General features: G+C 40.7%; 1 protein-coding gene across 3 annotated transcripts; it reads right to left on the bottom strand.

Moving 5' to 3' along the window:
- Window positions 1-1,603: 1,603 nt before the first annotated feature.
- SP2 (Sp2 transcription factor) lies at window positions 1,604-23,456 on the bottom strand. 3 transcript variants are annotated; one of them, XM_063300776.1, is made up of 8 exons: window positions 23,382-23,454; window positions 21,038-21,126; window positions 19,329-19,404; window positions 13,510-14,475; window positions 12,759-13,074; window positions 11,273-11,447; window positions 5,971-6,164; window positions 1,604-3,434 (listed from the first exon to the last, which is right to left on the bottom strand). In XM_063300776.1, exons 3-8 carry the CDS (start codon window positions 19,389-19,391, stop codon window positions 3,334-3,336), a joined length of 1,815 nt encoding a protein of 604 aa, XP_063156846.1. In that variant the 5' UTR covers window positions 19,392-19,404; window positions 21,038-21,126; window positions 23,382-23,454; the 3' UTR covers window positions 1,604-3,333. The 3 variants fall into 3 exon arrangements, with proteins under 3 accessions (XP_063156846.1, XP_063156848.1, XP_063156847.1); XM_063300778.1 differs by having other exon boundaries at window positions 14,119-14,475; XM_063300777.1 differs by lacking the exon at window positions 21,038-21,126 and having other exon boundaries at window positions 23,382-23,456.
- Between the last annotated feature and the right edge of the window lie 274 nt (window positions 23,457-23,730).

Below are 23,730 nucleotides of genomic sequence, written 5' to 3'. Positions count from 1 at the left end.
GTGACATCTGTCCCCCAGTGGATTGCTAGGGTTGGTTTGGCTGATCCAGCTGACTAGACAGATGTCCCTTTCCTCCCTCATCACTCTATGTGCATCTATTCAAGATCTATATTGTTCTTTGGTCAAGGATATACAATGACTGTGCTAGAAGTTCCAAACAAGACTCTTCGTACTATGTGCAGAAATCCCAGATTCACTTATCAACAAGTGCAGGTGATGGGAAAGATCTTGTAGGGCCACTGCCAAACAGACTGGATAATATACTGGGCTTGAGCAACCAATAGTCTGATACTTTCCTTACACTTGAGGTAAAAAATAGATTAAGAATATATAGGATAGGAAAGCCTTCCCTGAAGACACAGACAGGAAGGTCCCTAGTCTCTTGAACGCAGGGTCATTTTGCTAAGAATAGGCCAGGTAAGAGACAGGCGTAACGACAGCGTGAGAAAACTCATCTCCTTTGTGGTCAAAAGGCTTATAGATGCAAATCAACCAAATGATTTAAGTATGGCAAAATCCCTCACTTGAGGGCCTTGTACTGTTTGATCAATCCATGAAAGGATGATCTGGGTTCCCGTTTCTCAACAGATCAAGGGAGAATGAGAATGGACCCAGAAATAGGCCTTTCCAATAGCTACCCTATCCCTGTGCAATATGCTGGCCTCTGAAATCTGTATGGATTCCATGTTCCTAATTTTATGCAGCATAACACAGGCATTGCTCTTTTATAAAATATTTTGAGAGTAATATCTGCAATATGGATTGTCTCTAACCTTCATTACGTTCTTTACCTTTTTCTTATCTTTGTAATATAGTGACACTGATATATGTGATAATTTTATTTGGATGTTAGCCACCTTGAGTGTTGGAGCTGAGTGAGATATGTTAACAAGTAAGTTATTCAGCAATCCTTTCCTGTAAATTGATCAATACAGCCACCAAACACTACACTTTACTGTCTCAGGACTTTAGCTTTTAATATCATATTGCTTATACATAAGACAAGTTTCAAAACCGGAGTATAACAATATGGATTTATTTTTCTTTCTTGCCTGCCTGCCACTCAGATCGTTTTTTTCCCAAGATGGGGAAAAAGTAGAATGTGTGAGCTCTTGAGGGTTTTAAGCTTTAAAAGGACAGTCAAAAGTGGGAAGGCATTATATATATTCTAAGCCCCCATATAGAAGGTGGTGGGAGATTTGGTTTTTGTCAACAGCTTGTGTAAACAGTAAGGCATACTGTACTGGGATATTTTCCTGTACACCGATTGAAATACTGTGGACTTCCATACTTTTCAATAGGGGAACTTTTTGCTGGATTGTGCTACAAATCCTTGATAAAGCCAATGTAAATTGTAGCCAAAGGTTTGTTTTACTTTATAGGTCAAGGCAGTTTGAAATGGCACTCCATGACGACTGTCACTGTCTATTAAGCATTATGATCAACACTGTAAACATAACAGCACTGCATGCTGCTATGTAATGAATATAACAGGTCAAAGATCATTTTCATACACAAAGTTTGCAAGTGCATTTTTGAAAGTTGTTACTTCTTTATGAAGGGAGTGAGGGGGTAACGAAAGAGACATATTAAAATCAAAACATTCTGACCAACTTTTTATATTTGCATCACAAAACAATCTGAGCATGAAAATGCCTTTGGGCAGTCTTTAAGGAGTAAAAATACTTCTCTGTTACATCTTTATTGTCAACAAGCCACCTAAACAACCCATTTTTCCATTCTCTCCTCTTAAGAAAAATAATCCTTTGTTCCCAAATTATGGCTGGGTGTGACATTCTAACAATTCAATTCATTAAGAAATGGATGGTTCTCCCCCAACCTACCATCCCCTTGTAGGCAAGCTACATGTAGCTCAGCTAAGTTACAGCATTAATTAAAAACCAGAATGATTTGCCATTTAAAGAAACATACTTCAAGCAGTTACAACTAAAAAATAAAGTGGATTTTTGTTTTAATTTAAAAGCTCAAAAATAACAAATGGTATATTTTTGAAACAAATAAGAAACACTTAAACGCAATATATAGTCTATGATACAATATACACTATAATACACGAAAGGAGCTGTATCAGATGTGTAAAAAAAAAAAAGGGGGGGGGAGGAGAATCCAGTGGAGTAAACAAAACAAAAAAAAAATGGGGAAAGGCTGAGAATATTCCATTTTTGAAAAGGGTTCTTGCATTTCAGCCCCCAAATCATTAATGACTTCTAATAGAGCTTGACAGTGCAAATCTGCATTGGACCGTAACTCCAATTCATCTACACGACCAAGCAATGCAGAATTGCATACAGATTGCCCTAGACTTCCCATATGGCTCATATATAGCTTTTTGCCTGCACTTTTTACTGCCTACATAAGAGTATATGGCTAGTCCCACAGCTCTGGTACATACACATGGGAGCTCCTCTTCATGTATGGACACCTTCCACTTCCTTGAACAAAGTGCTGCTGCTACTACACACACCCTAAAAATCCCTGTTATGTACACAGAGCACACCTAGTTTACAGACCACTATCAGATCATAGAACTCTCATTTTGATAGGGATTTTAGGCTGTGCCTGCACTGTTAGGTAGGGCAAAGGATTGTTTTGTTTATAAAGAAATTATTAAATTAAAAAAAATGCTCACAATACATAATTTGAAACTGGGGAAAAATATAAGGCAACATTCTCCGTAGAAAAAACATGGAGCTTCCTAAGGAGTTTTTTTTTTTTAATATATAGATATATATTTATAGCTATTTATATTTTTAAATATAAAGTAGGAATGTGCTAAGGGGACCAAGTCCCATTTTGGATGGTTTCCCTGCCCCTCATTCAAAAGCTTCACAAGCACATGGGAGTGAGTGGGAAGAGGAACCAAAATTACAAGTGGGGTACAGTTTCGCTGGTGCTACTCTCAAACCCATAAGGAGGCCCTTTGGTGCAGCAGAGTAGGGCACTGGCTCTGCAGACTCCTGAGGAAGGTGCGTAAACGGGTTTTGCCTTGCTTTCCCCCCGTCCTTTTCCAGGTCTGCTACTGGGCTTGTGCTGATTGTAGCTTATTTGGAGATGGTGTTGCTCCTCCTTCATCTCAGGTTCAAGCCTTGAAGTCTGATGCATTTTCCAAGGAGTGTGCCAGTGTGAAGGCAGTCTGATTGAAGGAGCAGTGGCCATAACATTTTTTCCTTGGGCAGATGTGGCTGGGAAAGCTGTCACACAGTCAGGACGATTATTTGGGCATTTTTTCTGTCCTTCGCAGAGACCATCTCTCATGATGAGGGGTGAAAAACACCCATACCGCTTCCTCACTTTTCCTGGTTGCATCCAGCCCTACAAGTTCTTGGTGACCAAGTGGGTTTTATAGTGCTTTGTCAGATGATCACTCCTAATGAAGCGCTTTTGGCACTGGGCACACTCAAAACGTTTGTCACCTGGCCAGAGAAAGGAACGAGAACAACAGTGAGCACACATGACAAGGGCCATACAATATACACATAAACATGTGAAAGTCACAGACAAAATATAATGCACACAGGGCTTACATGGATTGCTTTAAAAAAAATTAGCTACATGATAAAACTAAATGTAAGCTCCTATAAAAATGCATGGCAAGGATGGAGGCCTTGTTCTTCATGTTCTGCCTGTAGGCACCTGATAAACCACTTTTAAAAGCAGAATGCTGGACATTAATCTGATTCAACATTGGAACAATTTCTTCCCTCAGACTGAACTATTTGATTTTCTAGCAAAGCTTAAGACAATATTTTATGAACTATGGAGATGGAACGATAGCCACTGCAACCAAAGAAAGCTGAAAGTGTTAGTACCACAATGGGACAACTGAATGGTTAAAATGTAAATGAACAGGTCAGAAGATAAAGGGGAGAATCCTAAAGAATCCCCTTTTTGGGGGAGATGGGCGGTGATGGAAATTTGAAATATAAATAAATAAAATATAAATATAAATAAAGTTGGTGTAGGCTACAGGATACGAATTCTAGCTGCAAGCCTAGCAATGCTCCATTCCAGACCATTTAAAGTTTTAGAGTGGACTTCAAGGGTAGTCCGTATGAAGCACATCACAATAGTTGAGCCATGAGGTAACTAGGGCATGGGTAACTGTCTGAAGGGCCTCCTGATCCAGAAATGAATGCACCGGTGCATCAGGTGGAGTTATACAAAGATCTTCCTGGCCATAGCTGCTACCTGCTCATTGAGCAGGAGCTGCGAGTCCAGGAGGACCCCCAGAGTGGTTACCACTTTTAAATGGGGACGTGCAAACCCATCCAAGATTAAAGATGGAATATTCCCAAATCCAGGTGGCCCTAACAGCCACAGCCACTAAGCAGAACCTTGACATTCTCACTTGGCCAGCTTGGGGTCAACAGATGTACCTGGGTATCATCAGGGTAATGATGATACCAAACCCCAAACCTAGATATGACCTCACCCAGTGGTTTCATATATATGCTCAACAAAATGTGAGGGAACATTGAACCCTGTGGCACCCCACAAAGGAGGGGCCTAGGGAGCATCCTGTCCCCACCAGCCAACGCCAACTGGAGCAGGCCCTGAAGGAAGGAGGAGAACCACTGTAAAACAGTGCCACCAACTTCCAAAGCCAGTTCAGAAGGATGCCGTGATCAGTGGTATTGAAAGCACTAAGAGATCAAAAAGCACACGAATGGATGCACCATCTCTATCCCAGCTCTACCACAAGTCATCTACAAGTGTGACCAAGGCTGTCTCTACTAAACCCTGGCCTGAAATCCAACTGAAATGGGTCTAGATAATCTGCTTCCTCCAGGGTCCTCTGAAACTGCAGCCTGACCACCATTTCAACAACCTTCCCTAAAAAGGGAAGGTTGGAGACAAGACAATAGTTATCTTAAACTTGGGTCCAAGGCAGGCCACTTGAGGAGGGGGACACACCATTGCCTGCTTCAAGACTGAAAGTACTACCCCCAGCCTCAAAGACGTCACCACCACAGCATGGACCCAACTACAAGCCACCTCCCTGGCCACTTTAACCAGGAAGAACCTGGTTCTAACAAACAAGTGGCTAAACTAACAGGACAGAAACCCCTGTATCATACCAGCCCGCAAGGGCTATCTCATACTGATGTGCTCCTCCACACAAAAATGCAAATACCAGCACAACAAAAATAAGCATGGAAGAGAAAAAGAAGGCTAATGTTCTGGTATCTCACTTCCTACATGGAAGGACTATTTAAAAATTATTGGGAAAATACTCATTATATACATTATTAAGAAGTATGGTATGCCATTGCTAGATTTGTGCTCTGTGAGGTGCACTAGCTTCTAGCGTGCTTCCAAATAGTGTACAATTCAAGGTGCTGATTGTCACCTATAAAGCCCTTCATGGCACAGAACTAGGTTATTTGCAGGACTGCCTCTCTGATTATTTCTACCCACCCCACCAGTACAATAGAAGAGGCATGCTCCAGGTCCTATCTATTACAGAATGACATCAGGTGGGATCAGGTGTTTTTGGTGCAGCACCTGCCCTATGGAAAATCATACTCCCCAAGATCCAACTCTGCTAGTATCCCTTAAAAACACGGCTGTTTTCCCAGGCATAGAGGTCAAAAGGTTAAAGGGGCCCATGGGATGGATGCAATTGCTGTTTTCTTGATTTTATGTATATTGTCATGACTGGTTGTTTTTACTGTGCTTTCAATTCTGTGAGCCAACCAGAAATGCAGTTTGAGAGATGGGGGACCATATATATTGACCTACATACATTAACTTAATGATTTCTTTCTTTCTTGAAACCAAGTCTTTCAAAATTAAATCCACCCCAACACATCTTCATTGTAAAGATGACTGAGATAAGATTAAACACCCTTTGAATATTTAGTATTTGCATTTTTTCTATCCATTATATGGGCAGAGCTACAGTTAGGATGCAGTAGAAGAGAGAAGCAGAGAAATGACTTGACAGACCTGTATGCGTTCGGGCATGCCGCTGCAGCTCATCACTGCGTGTGAATCGCTTTCCACAAAAGACCCAGTTGCAGACAAAGGGCCTCTCGCCTGTGTGTAGACGTACATGGGCCCGCAGAAGGGAAGTCTTGCGGAAGGTCTTTCCACATTCAGGCACATGGCAGATGTGCCTCTTCTTTCCTTGATCCCCTAACCTATAAATAAAGAAAAACGGGAAGGGGAGGTTCTTAGTCTAGGTTAATAAAGGTACGGGTACCCATTTTACTGTGGTAGCATCTCAGGGATCAGATCAATTATTGTATCCTCCAATTATGACATAAGAAGCAGCACCATGCCAAATTGCTCAAAATAGCAAACTAATTTCATATTGACTACCCCATATGGTTTCTGGCAAAGGATCCAACAATGATTCACAAGTACTTTTTATAAAAATACAGCAGACATTGGCTCTTCTGGCATTTACTAAGAATCCTCTTCACTGTCCCAAGCAGAGACCCAAGGCTGCTTGAATAAGTTAACCCCCTCCCACATCCTCAGTCCATTAACCTTTCAACAATTCCAGACCTGCTGCCTAATTTAGCCAGGAAGATGCAGCCCTTTCAGCCCTGAGGGTCACATCAATTGTTAGTGCTGCACATGTGCATATGCATGGAAGTTTACACCTATTCAAACATCACCCACAGAAAGAATCATAGGATATCTGAAGGCACGTTCATTCCTCTCAATTCAAACTGCTCAAGATTGCTACCAAGATCAGTGAGAAAGAAGCAATTTGTTTTCTGCCACTGAGCTGATCCTTTTTAATAAGCTGATCAGCTGGGTTGTGAGAAAAAGCAAAGCCCCAAGTCTTTCTGTTTGATACAAAAACAACGTCCAAAGGCCTTAATGGATTGCCCATCCATGAAGGTGAGTTATCTCTGTACTGTTCTCAACAATTCAATACTATTTAAATTTTCTCAGAGATCAGCAACTTGGGAACAACCCTGTCTCTTCTTCATGCAGTTATTTTATTCGTTCATGATAAAAAACAGAAGTATTATAGGAGACAAAATACAGCTATTTAAAGATCAGTGGCTATATTTCTAAAAAGCTGAAGATACTGTATGAACCCTCAGTCTCGTTCATAACAACGATTTTCTAAGCTCAACAGCTGCAGCTAAACATGCACTCATTTGTTGCATGTGGTCACTTTTAATGATCTTGTGGCCACCAGAAAAAAACATAAATCCAAACAATATCTACAATATCTGGACAAGAACACAATACCTTTTTCTCTGAACAGCTTTCCATGGATCATATTTTAATAGCTGGGTAACCAAATACCATTGTTACAGAATCTTTTTCATACTTAAATATCTGTGTCTTGCTTAATGGAGTATCCATCTTTTCATCATCGACATATCACTGTACTACAAGCTACTGTCTAAAAGTATATAGTTTTTATAGGCAACAAATGGAACAGGAAGATATACACTGACAATATCCATTTTTTATCTACATGTAAAGGGTGAATGCATCAGAAACTATCCTTATGGAGCTTTCTCTTGGCATTTTAAAACCCTGTTTCCACAAGGTTCAAAATCTTACTAAGAACCTCTATAGATAAAGGAGGTCCTCAGATGCACTAAAATGCAGTGACAATGATGGAAGGAGATGAAGTCAGTGTGCTCATATTCCTTTGAACTCCTCCATACAGAGGCTACACACTTTTGAATACCTGAAGATTAGTAGTAGTCTTAATACTGTATTAGTTTTATTTACATTATTCACCTCCCCTCCCAAATATTAGTAATACTTTTGAAGTAGACTCTTCAAGAAAACTTCATTTATCTCAAATAAAAGACAAGCAGGGCTTCAGCTATATAAATTGGTTTGTTCAGTGGGGGTTGTTTATTTTAGTATCTTATCCATGTTTACTTCAGCAAAGGATCGTTACCTTGTCGTGGTGCTGGAGCTTGAGCACTTCAATGATGCCATGAGCTAAACCGTGAAGGGCCACCCAAGACGGGAAGGTCATGACAGAGAGGTCAGACTAAATGCAATCCTTGGGGAAGGTAATGGCAACCCACCCCAGTATTCTTGCCGTGAACACTAAATGGATCAGTACAACCAGAGATATGTCGGTATACCATCGGAAGATGAGACCCCCAGGTCGGAAGATGGTCAAAATGCTACTGGGGAGGAACAGAGGATGAGTTCAACTAGCCCCAGACGTGATGACGCAGCTAGCTCAAAGCCAAAAGGACGGCTAGCAGCCGACGGTGCTGGTGGTGAACGGTGAATCCGATGTTCTAAGGATCAACACACCATTGGAACCTGGAATGTAAGATCTATGAGCCAGGGCAAATTGGATGTGGTTATTGGTGAGATGTCAAGATTAAAGATAGACATTTTGGGCGTCAGTGAACTGAAATGGATTGGAATGGGCCACTTCACATCAAATGACCACCAGATCTACTACTGTGGACAAGAGGACCACAGAAGAAATGGAGTAGCCTTCATAATTAATAGTAAAGTGGCTAAAGCAGTGCTTGGATACAATCCAAAAAATGATAGAATGATCTCAATTCGAATTCAGGGCAAGCCATCTAACATCACAGTGATCCAAATATACGCCCCAACCACAGATGCTGAAGAAGCTGAAGTACAGCGGTTCTATGAGGATCTGCAGCACCTACTGGACAACATGCCTAAAAGATATGTTATTTTCATCACGGGAGACTGGAATGCTAAGGTGGGCAGTCAAATGACACCTGGAATTACAGGTAAGCATGGCCTGGGAGAACAAAATGAAGCAGGACATAGGCTGATCGAATTTTGCCAAGACAACTCACTCTGCATAACAAACACTCTCTTCCAACAACCTAAGAGACGGCTTTATACATGGACTTCACCAGATGGACAACACCGAAACCAGATTGACTACATCCTTTGCAGCCAAAGGTGGCGGACATCTATACAGTCGGTAAAAACAAGACCTGGAGCTGACTGTAGTTCAGATCACGAACTACTTGTTGCACAATTTAGGATCAGACCAAAGAGATTAGGGAAGACCCACAGATCAGCTAGATATGAGCTCACTAATATTCCTAAGGAATATGCAGTGGAGGTGAAGAATAGATTTAAGGGACTGGACTTAGTAGACAGGGTCCCGGAAGAACTCTGGACAGAAGTTGGCAGCATTGTTCAGGAGGCAGCAACAAAATACATCCCAAAGAAAGAGAAAACCAAGAAGGCAAAATGGCTGAGACACTAGAAGTAGCCCAAGAAAGGAGGAAAGCAAAAGGCAACAGTGATAGGGGGAGATATGCCCAATTACATGCAAAATTCCAGAGGTTAGCCAGAAGAGATAAGGAATTATTTTTAAACAAGCAATGTGTGGAAGTGGAAGAAGACAATAGAATAGGAAGGACAAGAGACCTCTTCCAGAAAATTAGGAACATTGGAGGTAAATTCCAGGCCAAAATGGGTATCATCAAAAACAAAGATGGCAAGGACCTAACAGAAGAAGAGATCAAGGAAAGGTGGCAAGAATATACGGAAGACCTGTATAGGAAGAATAACAATATCGGGGATAGCTTTGACAGTGTGGTCAGTGAGCTAGAGCCAGACATCCTGAAGAGTGAGGTTGAATGGGCCTTAAGAAGCATTGCTAATAACAAGGCAGTAGGAGACGATGGCATCCCAGCTGAATTGTTCAAAATCTTGCAAGATGATGCTGTCAAGGTAATGCATGCTATATGCCAGCAAATTTGGAAAACACAAGAATGGCCATCAGACTGGAAAAAATCAACTTATATCCCCAGACCAAAAAAGGGAAACACTAAAGAATGTTCAAACTATCGAACAGTGGCACTCATTTCACATGCCAGTAAGGTAATGCTCAAGATCCTGCAAGGTAGACTTCAGCAATTCATGGAGCGAGAATTGCCAGATGTACAAGCTGGGTTTAGAAAAGGCAGAGGAACTAGGGACCAAATTGCCAATATCCACTGGATAATGGAAAAAGCCAGGGAGTTTCAGAAAAACATCTATTTCTGTTTTATTGACTATTCTAAAGCCTTTGACTGTGTGGACCATAACAAATCGTGGCAAGTTCTTAGCAGTATGGGGATACCAAGTCATCTTGTCTGCCTCCTGAGGAATCTGTATAACGACCAAGTAGCAACAGTAGGAACAGACCATGGAACAACGGACTGGTTTAAGATTGGGAAAGGAGTACGGCAGGGCTGTATACTCTCACCCTACCTATTCAACTTGTACGTAGAACACATCATGTGACAAGCTGGGCTCGAGGAATCCAAGGCTGGAGTTAAAATCGCTGGAAGAAACATTAACAATCTTAGATATGCAGATGATACCACTTTGATGGCTGAAAGCGAAGAGGGACTGAGGAGCCTTATGATGAAGGTGAAAGAAGAAAGTGCAAAAGCTGGCTTGCAGCTAAACCTCAAAAAGACCAAGATTATGGCAACCAGCTTGATTGATAACTGGCAAATAGAGGGAGAAAACGTAGAGGCAGTGAAAGACTTTGTATTTCTAGGTGCGAAGATTACTGCAGATGCTGACCGCAGTCAGGAAATCAGAAGACGCTTAATCCCTGGGAGAAGAGCAATGACAAATCTCGATAAAATAGTTAAGAGCAGAGACATCACACTGACAACAAAGGTCCGCACAGTTAAAGCAATGGTGTTCCCCGTAGTAACATATGGCTGCGAGAGCTGGACCATAAGGAAGGCTGAAAGAAGGAAGATCGATGCTTTGGAACTGTGGTGTTGGAGGAAAATTCTGAGAGTGCCTTGGACTGCAAGAAGATCAAACCAGTCCATCCTCCAGGAAATAAAGCCAGACTGCTCCCTTGAGGGAATGATATTAAAGGCAAAACTGAAATACTTTGGCCACATAATGAGAAGACAGGACACCCTGGAGAAGATGCTGATGCTAGGGAGAGTGGAAGGCAAAAGGAAGAGGGGCCAACCAAGGGCAAGGTGGATGGATGATATTCTAGAGGTGATGGATTTGTCCCTGGGGGAGCTGGGGGTGCTGACGACCCACAGGAAGCTCTGGCGTGGGCTGGTCCATGAAGTCACAAAGAGTCGGAAGCGACTAAACTAATAAACAACATCCACGTTTAATTGTTTAAAAATGATTTTATTATTAGAAGGTCCTGAATGCTATTTGTTGATAGCAAGAGGGGAAGGGTATGAATTAAATAACTAATTAGACAAAGCAAGAACTGAAGCTGTTGGCAGCCTTAAGGCCTTAACAGGCCTCCTTTTTGTTCCCAATCCCCATACTTTACCTTTTCTCCCCATCCTTGCAATTAGGGCAGGTGCAAGCCATCCGCCGTCTCTTCTCCCCAGGCTGCAGGTCCCCCAAGAGTGCTTGTTCCATTTGCAACTGGATTTGGGTAGGGCTCAGGCCACTGATGGTTAGATTGTTGCCTGAAACATTCTGCACTGTCAACTGCTGTTGGCCTGCAAAAAGAAGGATGCAGAAGCTATGACTTGGGAGTTTCCATTGTTAAAATATGGAGATTCAATTATTCCAGTAAAGCTCCATGCAAAGTCAGGCTGAAATATCATGTAATATGAGTTCCATTTTCTCCTCTTGCCTTTTTGGATGTCAGAATTGCACAAGGCTTGAAATAACACCCAAATTCAAAGTTCAAAAATTTCATTCTTGCCTGGATCCAGGCACCCAATTTCCCCTCCCATCTTGCTTACATTTATATTTCTCCTAGTTTCAAGTCTTCATTGCTCCTGTTTACAACATTACTGCCCCACTCCAATACACATTTTCACATTTTGCTACATGATGAAAACTAAGGCTTTCATATCTTTTCAAGCCTCTGGAAGATAGGAAGTGTAGAATCCTTTACTGCCATCTCCCCCACAACCAACAATATAAAGAGCAGAAAGAATGCAATGATTATAGCTACAAATTTCAATTCTAGTCAGCCTCTGAAAGCCAGGAAGCCATGCACCTGGTTATGATAGCATAACAATATAAATATGCCATTATATTTGGGGATGCCCACCTATTACTACAATGAAACAAGAATGAAACAGTCTTTGGGGACTGCAAAAATTAAAATGAACGTAAAATGCTTTTTTCCTCAGGTGTGTTCATTCACTGACACCCAGTTCTGGGTGCCCCATGAGTAGCACCATTGCTGCATGAGCTGCACTGGTTCCTAGTTGATTTCTGGGTGCAATTCAAAGTGCTGGTTTTCACTTTTAAAGCCCTACATGGCACAGGGCCAGGTTATTTGTGGGACCACCTCTCCCGGAGGGTATCTGCCTGTCCTATTAGGTTATATAGGAGGGGCGCTCTCCAGGTCCCCTCCCTTAAACATCACCTGATGGGATCTCAGAGACATGCCTTCTCGGTGGCTCCCCAGCCCTTTAGAATAGCCTCCAACCTGAGAGCCAAGATATCCCTATCCTTTTAGCCTTCTGGAGAGCCATGAAGACTGGGCTCTTTCCCCAAGCACTGGGCTAGGATGGGGTTGAGCTGGGCGGCTGTTTGGTCTGGCACCTGTGGGGAAGGGTGGTTCTGTTTTTACCTGTGTTTTTATGATTGTTGTGAGCAGCCTAGAATCCTTATGTGAGATAGGTGGCCATATAATTCCTGTAAATAAATTAATAAATACATACCTACATAACCCTTATGTCTTATTTTTCTGTGCTACTGATAACATTCCAAGCAATTTAAAAAACCAAGATCCTATCATATCACAAATTGAAATACCACACATCACAGGATCATTGTATCATATATCCCACCTCCAGTATTGGTGATGGTAACAGGAACACCTTGAACTTGCACACCATTGATGCTGATAGTTTGCATTGCCTGAGCAGCGGCAGCGAGCTGGGCCGCATTGAGGCTGATGATGCCTCCAGCAGGAGCAATCTTTGGCAGAGCACGCTCTTTGCGAGCCCCTGTCTTTTTGGTACTTCCCCCCATCTGGGAACTGCGGGGTACAGGACTGCTGCAGGTTGTGGCTGAGGAGACTGCGGGGGAAGGGGCCACAGTTACGCCTGGGGCTTCTTGTAGTAGTACTGTCTGTAGCTCACCAGAAGGCGTCTTAAAATAGACCTAAAAGAGTAACACAAAAATGAATCACAGGATGCACTTGTGTGTGGAAGGAACGTAGAACCTGACCTCCAAGTATAGTTTCCCAACACCCCACCCCCACCCCACCCCGTTTTCATAACAGATTACAAATCACAGGATCAGGATAAATGCATGCCAAATTGTTTATACGCCCTGAATGCTTTTATAGGAAACTGACATTTAAATAACATTGTTTATATGAAAACTATTAATTGGACAAGTAATTTTTTCTATTAGAAAAACTGGAGTTCTTTCCTAGCCTCTTTGCACCCAAGAATTCTAGTCACCATGTATTTCTTGGTCCCTCCAAACTGAGGCTCTTTTGTCAATGATAGTTTGAATTGATAAAAATATTTGTAAAAAGAAAAGCAGCAGCAGCAGCAACAAAAAAGGCGTGGAAAACTTTCAGTGAAATACCTGAGTGGGAACTGGCTCCGTTGTCTGGATCTGGAAGTTCTGTTGGGATTTTTGGGGAACTGTAGGGAGTGTGGCTGAGGCTGCCTGGACTACTCGCAGGGCTTGCTGCGGTATCTGAACTACTTGCTGCTCTTGTTTGGGCTGAACTACTTGCACCTGCTGGACCACAGCTGGCTGCCCAGAGCCAGGACTCTGTACAATCAACAGATTGTTCCCTGCCTGGATGATGTTGTCAGCTGTAGTCTCTATTAAGACTGTTTCCACTTGCTCTGTCACAGCCATTGCAGTTGTCTGAGCTTGCGATACCATTTTCTTTCGGGCTTTTCTGCTTGGCTTAGAGGGGCTGTCGGGCACAACTTGAGTCTGAGTACTGGTCTCCCCAGCAGTCACAAGATTGCTCACTGGAAGAGTAAGCGTGACGTTGCCGCTGGTGCCGGTTAACTTGACAACACTGCTTGTGTTGTGGAGAGCGGCTGCTGATGACTTATGAGCTGGAGCTGGCTTTATTGGCACAGGCTTATGAGTTGAAGAAGAGGACGACGATGAAGAAGAGGAAGGGGTGATATTGCTGGGAATAATCTGTATTTGATTGCCCAAATTTTGCTGCACCTGAATCGTCTGTCCTGAAGCTGTTTGGATCTGTGGTACCGCCTGATACTGGATATTGGCAGGAGAGCGGGCTCCTTTGCTGATTACAGCTGGGTTCTGGATTGTAAATACCAGCTGTCCACCAGGATACGACGTCCCTAGTTGAGAACCTTGAATTTGGAAGAGGTTTCCTTTTGATGATAAGATTCCAATGCTGTTCTTGTTAGAACTTAGTGGGAGTGGAGCAGGCTTAATAGGAACCAATTTCCGAGGGGCAGGCTGAGGAGGTGCAGGAGAAGTAATCGCTGCTTCTACAGCTGGAGGGCCAATTTTGCTACATGTGGCTGCAAGCAGGGCTAGTGGAGATGGCTGAGAATCCTACAGGAATGGAAGAGAAAAGGCTTGTGTCAAAGGCAGTTCGTTCTATATATAATACAACACAGCTGAAGAATTCTGTTTGTGTGTATGCTTTTCTGCTTTTCCTTTTCATTGCATCTGTGTTTGTATGTGTGTGCACTGAGAAACACAGGGTAGGCTGCACATGCTCTACTCTGGGTCACATGATCAGGAGGAACAAGAGCTCAGAATGCAGCAGTCAGCAGCATTCTTAGTCGCTGCCCAACTGCCTTTCCAACAGGGTTAAGGGGTATATTTTCTTGAATTCTCCTCTCTGCAGCCCCCAGATATAGCTCATTTTTGAATTTGATCTTTCTTTTATGGCTTCTGCCACCACCCCAATGTTTTCTTTCTGTTCAGTTTTTAGAGACTTATCCTGTGGATGGACACCCAGGAGAATAGGGAGCGCCTGATGAAGGTCCTCTCCTATCAGGAGGTATGACATGAAGGGACACTGAGCTCAGCATTCTCAGTGGCTGCTCCCCTTTTATGACCTTCCAGAGAATAGTTAAGACCCGACTTTTCTGAAAGGTCTTTGCCGATTAAGCAGGGAAGATCTGCACTAGTATTGTCTGTTACTGCTTATAGTTTTGTTGTTTTTATTAGGTTTGATTTTTTACATGCTTAGAGCCTCTGGAATGAGGCAATTTATTAAATAAACAAGTAAATAGACTGAGGATTGACAGAGTCGTGAGCCACTTTATATAATTTCTTTCCAACATTCCACTGGGCTGGAAAGAATAAAAATTGTATAGAAAAGATAGCTAGAAAAAAAGATGGAAGAAGCATTATGAAAAATACAGACAGGAAAAGATAGTTGTTAAGAATGTAGTCAAAGACTGGTTTAAAATTAAAAGGCACAGGAATACAGAGTGATTCTGAAAGGGAATGAAGAGGGATAAATGTGCACTAAGTGAAACCAAAGTGAGAGAATGCTGGAGGATGCATTTAGATATATGTATGGGATTGACGCTGATATATCAAGGAGTGGAATTGCAACAAATGCTATAAATGTTAGCATCCAAGAAAAAAAATGAAAGAGATATCATAAATGCTATGCGTATGTTCAGAACTAAGGTTACAACTACTTAAGGAGTCGCTATGCATGTACGTGTGTGTGTGTGTGTGTGTGTGTGTGAATGAAAACACCATCTGTGCCTGATGATTGGAACAATGCCTTATTCCCTCTACAAAGGGAAAGGGAGCAACAGTGAATGCAAAAACTACAGAGGTATTAATCTGTTAAGTGTGCTGGAAAGGTGTTTGGCAGAATTATAATTAAAATGCTATACATGGTGACAATGAACAAAATTTGGGAAGAAAAATGTGTCTTTATGTTGGGTAGGAGTATGCAGACCTGATTTCTGCTGTTTAGCATGTAACTGCAATTGTGTCCAAGTAAGACAGTTTATTGCACATTCGTTAATTTAGAAAAAGTGTATAACAAAGTGAGTATTTTTTAAAATTTATTTATCATATTTTTATCACCACCCATCTCCCCCACATGGGGGACCCTGGGTGGTTACATGAAGTATGTATGAAGTATAGAATGATTTGCACAAATACAGAGTTGAAAGTTGCTTGCTGAATGCAATGAGAGGGTATATTACCTAACTAATGCATGCATGAAAATAAATGGAATAGTTAGCAAATGGGTCAACCCTGAGTAAGAAAAGAATTAGTGATGTTCCCTTGGTTGTTTAACACATTTATAAATAAATGGATAAGGAATGCTTTAGCAAATGTAAGATAGATGGTATACTGCAATGAAGAAAAAAGATCTGAAAATTAATATATCAAAAACCAAGGTAATTGTATTTGACAGGGAAAATAGAATGATTAATTGCTAATTAGACACAAATGCCAAAAAAGCTGGAGCAAGTTGATGAATTTATGTAGCTTGGTAGAATAATTACTAAAGTTGAGGAAATGGACAGTGAAATTGTTAGGACATACAAATAAATGTTAGTAGGAACGTAATGGGTAATCTATTATCAGGAAATTTGTAGAAAGAAGAAAAATAGCTGCATATAGGACTGTGTTTCTGCTCAATTGTTTTATCGAAGTGAGAGGTGGATATGTTAGGATAAAAAGTAACTTGAATGCAGTGCAAATAGGGAACGTAAGTGTGTATCATGAAGCAAGACAGGGTCAGAAATTAATGAGTGAATGAAGATTGAATACAAAAATGAGTGACAAGTACAAAAAAAGTACATTGAGGTAGTTTGTTCATACACTGAAAACAAATCAGAATTGAATCACAAACCAAATATATGAAGAAATAATGAATCAACTGAGTGGAAGAGGAACTCTGAGAAATTGGGGCTGGATGGAGTTGATGAGATTTTGAAAAAGTGAGAATTTTAAAGAACAAAAGGCAATGAAGAAAGCCATGTATGGACATGATGGATTTCCAAAGACAGAAAGATATGGAGATTATAACGAATGGTAGTGGTATAAACTAAATTTAGTATTTTCTTTTTTCTTATCTCTTGACTTTAATTTATTTGGCTATGTCTTACTTCTTTTCCATGCTTTGAATAACACTGCTTACCATGATGGGAATAGATGAATGGGTATGTACAGTATGTATGGAAAAAATATGAAGAAAAAACAACCAAACATTTATTCATTATGATGCAGTTATTTCTTAATGCAGCTACATTTAAAAAGGCAGAATTTAGAGTCCTCCTAAATCTCCAAGAAAGTAGATTTAAGGAATATTTTCAGAAACAAACTAAAATCTAAACCTTTAGGATTATACAGTGGTAATACAGAGCATCCTAGACATACCTGCCTGGTGCAGTGGAAGCTATATTTAATAAAAAGGGTTGATTTTTGTTTTGTAAAAGGGAGCCTGTTATCTTAAGATAACTGAAAGATAACTGAAAATTGTAACAAGGAAAATCACTCCAAAAACATAAGCAATTGCCATTTCTCCATTTGATCTTCTTACTCTGTATTCTAAAAGGGGGATAGAAGGGGAGACAACATATATCTAGCAAAAATTTTGTAAATATTTCTACTACCTCACCCAAGGAAAAGGGAGGATATACCTAAATGCTGTATGTTGTTTAAGGAAAGTTGGCTTAGGCAGCATTCTAAGGTTCTTAATGGAGCCCAGTGTTTCTTAGCTGCTTGGGAAGGACTGAAGGTGGGACCTCCCCTTCTTTTTTGTTGACCCTTAGACCAGTACTGGTTTCAGATGCATTTTCTGCTTCTCTTCTCTGACAACCAGTAGCTTATAAAGGAAAGCAGTTTTATTTTATGCCAGATTCTGTAGCCAACCATCCTTCCCATATAGTTGACACCAAGGTCCCTCTGGAAAATTCACAAATGAGTTAATGGCCTAGTAAAATGAAATTAAATAATGTATTTTATTAGACTCAAATGAGCTTTCCAGTTAAAATAACTCTTCCTTTTAGGGGAAAAAGCAAAGAAACATTTTTTTCATTACAATGCTTTATTTACTTGATCATTTATAAAAGGAAGAGTTCTATGTTCTTATAAGAGTTCAGAATCTCATATTCTCCACAATGTTCCCTAATACAAATTATTGCACTGACCTTCTGAATCCTTTTGTGTGCTATCAATGTCTGTTAATCATTCAAGCTGTGCTTGCTTCAAAAATGATATGGAAGAGGTGCTTCAGATTGTGTAGTATAGCATCTCTTTAAACTTTCAGACTTCTGCACAAGCCTGAAAACAAATGTGGCTTCTTTAAGGAGTTGCACTAAGGATGCAGTCCTTAAAGCAGCCGTGTCTCTTTTCAAGTCCACATGCAAGCCAAAGACGACACAGCTACTTCAAAGATATACTGCATTCATGCTCCCAACACATTCTGAAGTATATCTTCTAAATCATTTTCAAAGTATGTACACTCCTATCAGTTATTTCTCTGGAAATTCCATTTCTAAACATACTGATTAGCAGCCATACAATTTTCCTCTGTGTAGTTCTCAGCAAATATATAAAATCATCTATAATACTGGCCATCTCAATAAGTGAATTATACATCTTGTTGGTCTTAAAGTAAATACTTGGGTTGAGTTCAGTCCCAGTGGAATCTTTGGACATACTGATATCATTTTCTTGAACATGAAACAGAACTGGTTCACCACTGCCTTCTTTCTGGATGTTTCTTCAACTTCCTAGTCTAACCTATAGCCCTGGGAAGGTCTGATGGACTCCCATCTATGTATTTACCAAGTCTAATCTTTTTTTTTCCAGTAAATGCTGCCACTTGTGAGTATTGGTCCTGAACACGCTGTAAAAAACTCCTTTTCTCTCACACGTTTTTCACTTCTGCAACATGTACTTTATCACTTGCTCCCCCAAATTAAATATATTTTTAAGCCCAAGAAATCTTGAAAAGTCAAGAAGATACTTAGTTCACCAAACACTTGTTGAATCATTTCTAGACAATTTTTTTAACTGGCAAGTATCATAACATGTTATTCCAAATGTGAATGATTACATATGTATATGAGACAGTATAATGCCTAGTCTAATAATCCAAACTGGAATACAAATCCAACAACCTAAAAGATTGACTATGGTATGCAAGTATCTGATACAGTAATGTAATATAAAGTCAAGTTCAACCACAGCACTGGAATTTGAAATATAGTCGCATTACTTGCAATAATCCCTGAGCTTTTAGGTAAACTAAATGCTCCGCCTCTAGACTAATATTCTAGACCAATCAGCAAATACCTTTGTTTGTAGCCTAGTAGGATAAACACCTTCACCAGAGAGTGTTCCACATTGCAAGAATCCAGGCCAAGCATTCACAATTTCTTTATGCAGTAATGCCATCAACAGACATGACCCACCTGAGCTGCTGAAGCAGCAGGCTGCAAGTATTCGCTGGGGCTAACTGCAGCAGTGGCGGCCATACTGTCTCTGAATCTGCAAAAAAAAAAAGATTATAATTTGAATTGTTTTTCAATACTGACAGTAACATGTTCAATGTGTACAAGAAAGAGATATTTGTACTGAATTTGAGCAAATTTATCAGTCTCAGAATTAGTCACAGCATAAAACTGGAAAAGAGAATTGTACCTACAACTAAAGTACTTATTTTAAATGAATTGTAAAAAAATCTTAAGCATTTTTTTTTTGGCCAGGGGAGCTGACAGATATCAAAACAATTAATAAACAGAAAGTCGGATTTAATTCAGTATGGGTTAGAAATGTAGTGTAAAGATTATTAGGCTGGAAAAAAATTGCAGCATATGTGAGAGAATTTGACAGTGAAGTCATCAATACTTAGTAGGGCTTGGCCTGATGTCATTTCAGGTGATTTTCATCACATCTGAAAACAAAAAATAAGCTCTGACCTTCTGCTACCTCACTCTGTGCATTCGGAATTACCTCTTCCTCTGCACCACCCTAATAAGACCGTACTTGTCCTTATCAAGGCTTTAACTTACACATTTAGTACTTCAAAAAGTGGCCCAATTCCCAAAGAGTGATATGCTGATCAATTAGTAGAGCCATAAGTAGAAGGCTCAATAAGGATCCCAACTAGACTATAAAAACAATATAGTTCAGCAATACTTTATAAGAAATACTCCCAAAATTACAATTAGTTCCTTTAATAGGCGCGGGCATCCTAGATAACAAATCTAGGTGAGCATATTAACGTAAAGTTACATAGTTCTTCATCAACAATGCCTACCATTTCAATGGAAGTGTAAAACCAATAACTAGGCCAGTGATATGAATTCATTTTTTTTAAAGGACCACTCCCTTTTTAGAAAAAAGTGGAAAACGTTAATTTGGAATCTAAACAGACTAAATTGTTGTTGTAAACCACCATGGGTCTCCAGGGAGTGTGGCAGTATAAACAACAACCTCTCTCTCTAGAGAAATTAGGCCAAGTATTTCACTGCCAATGTGGGGCTCTATTGCTACTATTCCCTCCCCACATTAAACATAACTACTGTAGACTGGGTCCTCCTCATTCTACCAACTACATAAGATTAGGCAAAATGGGACATTATTTGAAAACAGGATGAGAAAGAGAAAAATCTACCACTTTCATCATTACTTTTGGCATACAATTAGGTTTCTAGGTATATTTATTTAAAAGATTTGTATAGCTGCCCATCTTAAACAACTCTGGGTGGCTCACAACAGTAATAATGATCATAAGACATAAAGAGAAGAGAAATGATGGTTCATGGGATTTCAAAAGGACAAGTTGTGATGGAATCAGAGAATTATATGACCACTTATTTATTTTGGTAGGATTTTCTATGTTCTAACCTACATTCGTAGTGCATGATGGCTTTCACAGAGTATGTTATGCTGGAAACCTACACCAGAAGCTCTAATATGGCAAATTCTTATTTGCAAGATCAAGGCTATAATTCAAGCAGCGAGGAATGATTCAAGCAAGCTTAGACTCAAAGAAAAAAAAAATCCCAGCCACAATTAAATAATCAAGTATTTTTAATGTTACTTTGAAAACTGTATATAAAATATAAAATATTTAAAATATAAATACTTTATTTATATTGTATGCTAAAGTCCCTACTTTTTAACTGGAGGAATCAGTTCCCATCATGACTTTCTGAGATCCTTAAGTCCTGGAGAGCAGTATTATTGGCTGTTGAACTCATCTTCCTTAAAAAGAGAGGAAGAAACACAAGCTGTGGGCTCAGTATTCACCACCATTTTATTCTAAAATTTGGATATAGTCACAGCAACATAAGGGGATGCAGGCAACAACCAGAGTATATCAGACAACCTCAGTAACTTTTTGCCAGGTTATTTAAAAATGCACTAGAGTATATGAGTATGCATTTTAGGGAGGGGGAGGGGTGTCACCAAGCTCTTCCAGAGTATCCATTCTTTTTCTTTACATTTAACTAACTTTCTATCAGCCCTGCTCAACTCACCATCTTTGATAAGTCTTATTCTGCTTTTTCCACAATTTGTTCCCTCAACTTTTAGGACCTAGTGCTTTAGGACCTACAGCCAATTTGGTGTAGTGGTTAAGGTGTTGGCCTAGAAACCAGGAGACTGTGAGTTCTAGGCTTCCCTTATGCCAGTTGCTTCACTTTGGGCCAATCACTCTCTCTCAGCCCAACCCATCTCACATATTAGGTAAGTTCACTGCCTTGAGTTAGTCAAAAAATATTTTTAAAGGTGGGATAAAAATGTAATAATAAATTTAGGATTTACTTAAAAGTCAGGCACCAATGTAAAACAGAATCATATCCAATAACTGCAATAATAACCATATAATACAATTAGCGGTACGTGTATTGTATGCTTGTTGCTGGATTGTCTAGACTTTGTAACTGGCTGCACAGTACTGATCACAGAAGAGTAAACAAAGACTTCTGGCTTACTAAACCAAGCTTTTAGCCCCACGATCTGTGCTACACCTTCAGTAGAAGGTGTCTCCTTCTAACTGTTCTGAACAAACCATCTTCAGGACTTAATGGACCACAAATTCTCCCTCAACCCCATTGGTCGGGTCTGCAGAAAATACCGACCTAAACTATGGTTGGCTAATTTGTGGTTCAATGTGTTGTGTGAGCCCCATCATTGTATAATAAACAGTTAAAGCAGAGTTAAATCATAAAATCTGAAAGGGATTTTATATATGCATATTTTACATACCTGAACCATGCATAAAATAGCAATTGGGATCATACAAATGCACAGAAGCACACAGTGTATGAACTGATTTTGTTCACTGCATTCAAAGTCTAGTTGACTTTGGTCTGAGGTCTGCTAAACTGAGGATTTTCTGTAACTAGTTTATGCTTCCATGTGCTTGCAAACTAAGGCAAATGGGTTAATTCAATAAACCATTGTGCAAATACAGTATGGCTACTGAAGTTGGAAACCAAAACACAGCAAGGAATTGTGTTATTTATCATCGGTACCCTGCACCCCTCATCAATTATATTTTATCCTCCTCATTACATCTGAACACAAAGCCAATACTTGAGTAAACTTACCTGTTACTCAAGCCCAATGAATTGAAATGCTGAACCTGACTTAACCCGATAGTCTTGTGAATTTAACTCCTCTTCCATCACTTATATTCAACTACTACATCTCTATGTCCTGTACCTGAACATCTATCCCATGATTACAGTAGAGGCTGCATCATCTCAGCTCAGTCCATCTTTTTCTTGTCTTTAAAATCCCATACCTACTTCTGTTCCCTGGTTCCAAGCACCCACCATTCTGGTTCTGCATGGCCCCTAGGCTTGTTCCAATGCCCTATAACCACTTACTTCTCACTGTCGTCTGCATTAAGTGACTATCTCAACTCACACACACATTCTCTACTGTAATCAACAGGACTGTCACTGCCCATCCTCCGGGAGCTCTTTTACTTCTCCATTCTTATGCCATTTTCTTAATCTACAGACGTTCATAACTCTGTACCTTCAAAATAGCCTGATAGCAGGAAAAAACCCATAAGCCGAATTATATTTGAAGCAACAGAATTATACAGAGGTCCACTTGCTTGCTTTCAGGTTACCGTTAAAAGTACAGGTATACCGCCATTAAAAACAAACCAAGCAACAACGCCGAACTATCCGAGTATCCCCGTCATCTTCCCGCCTCCCGCTCTCTGAACACAAGAATAATGAATGGACACTCTCATTCTCCCCCGTCACCCATGCCTGTTTTTCTTATGGGTCCCCCAAGGAGGCGGGCTCTCCCGTTAGCCCCGCCCCCTTCCGGTCCCAGTTGCTTCAGCCCCGTTCGCGCGCTCCGGGCCCCCTCCCATGAAGGCCCCCTACTCGCTTTACAGACCCCACCTCTTCCTCCATTTACCACCCCAATCCCATCTCTTGGTTTCTCCTCCCGTTTCTCCCCGAGTCCGAACACCCCCCGCCGAGCTCACGCACCTAGTAGAAAGGAGTCGGCAGCGGTCCGGACCCCCCTCACGGCGCCATCTTCCTCCTCCTCAGCAGACCGGGCACCGCCCTGTAGTCCCCGCCCATTCCATCGAGAAGCGGCCAATCTCCGTTCAAGGATTAAACCGTTTGATCAATCAAAATGCATGTTGTTCGCTCAGATAACCGCCTCCGAATGATTGGCACCTATTCTTACCAATCTTTCTCTTTTGCTGGAACGTCCAGTTTAGCCAATGGAAACGAGCGGGTTTGACAATGACGGACGTCAATGGAAAGTCCAATCGCTTGCACGGAATCACAGATTGATTTGAGTCCTCACCAATTGATGTTCAGAGTAGCG

The sequence above is a fragment of the Candoia aspera genome, chromosome 4 (genome assembly GCF_035149785.1).
Source record: "Candoia aspera isolate rCanAsp1 chromosome 4, rCanAsp1.hap2, whole genome shotgun sequence".
Taxonomy (NCBI): domain Eukaryota; kingdom Metazoa; phylum Chordata; class Lepidosauria; order Squamata; family Boidae; genus Candoia; species Candoia aspera.
Note: the sequence above shows the minus strand (reverse complement) of the source record. Positions and strands in the feature narration are given on the sequence as shown.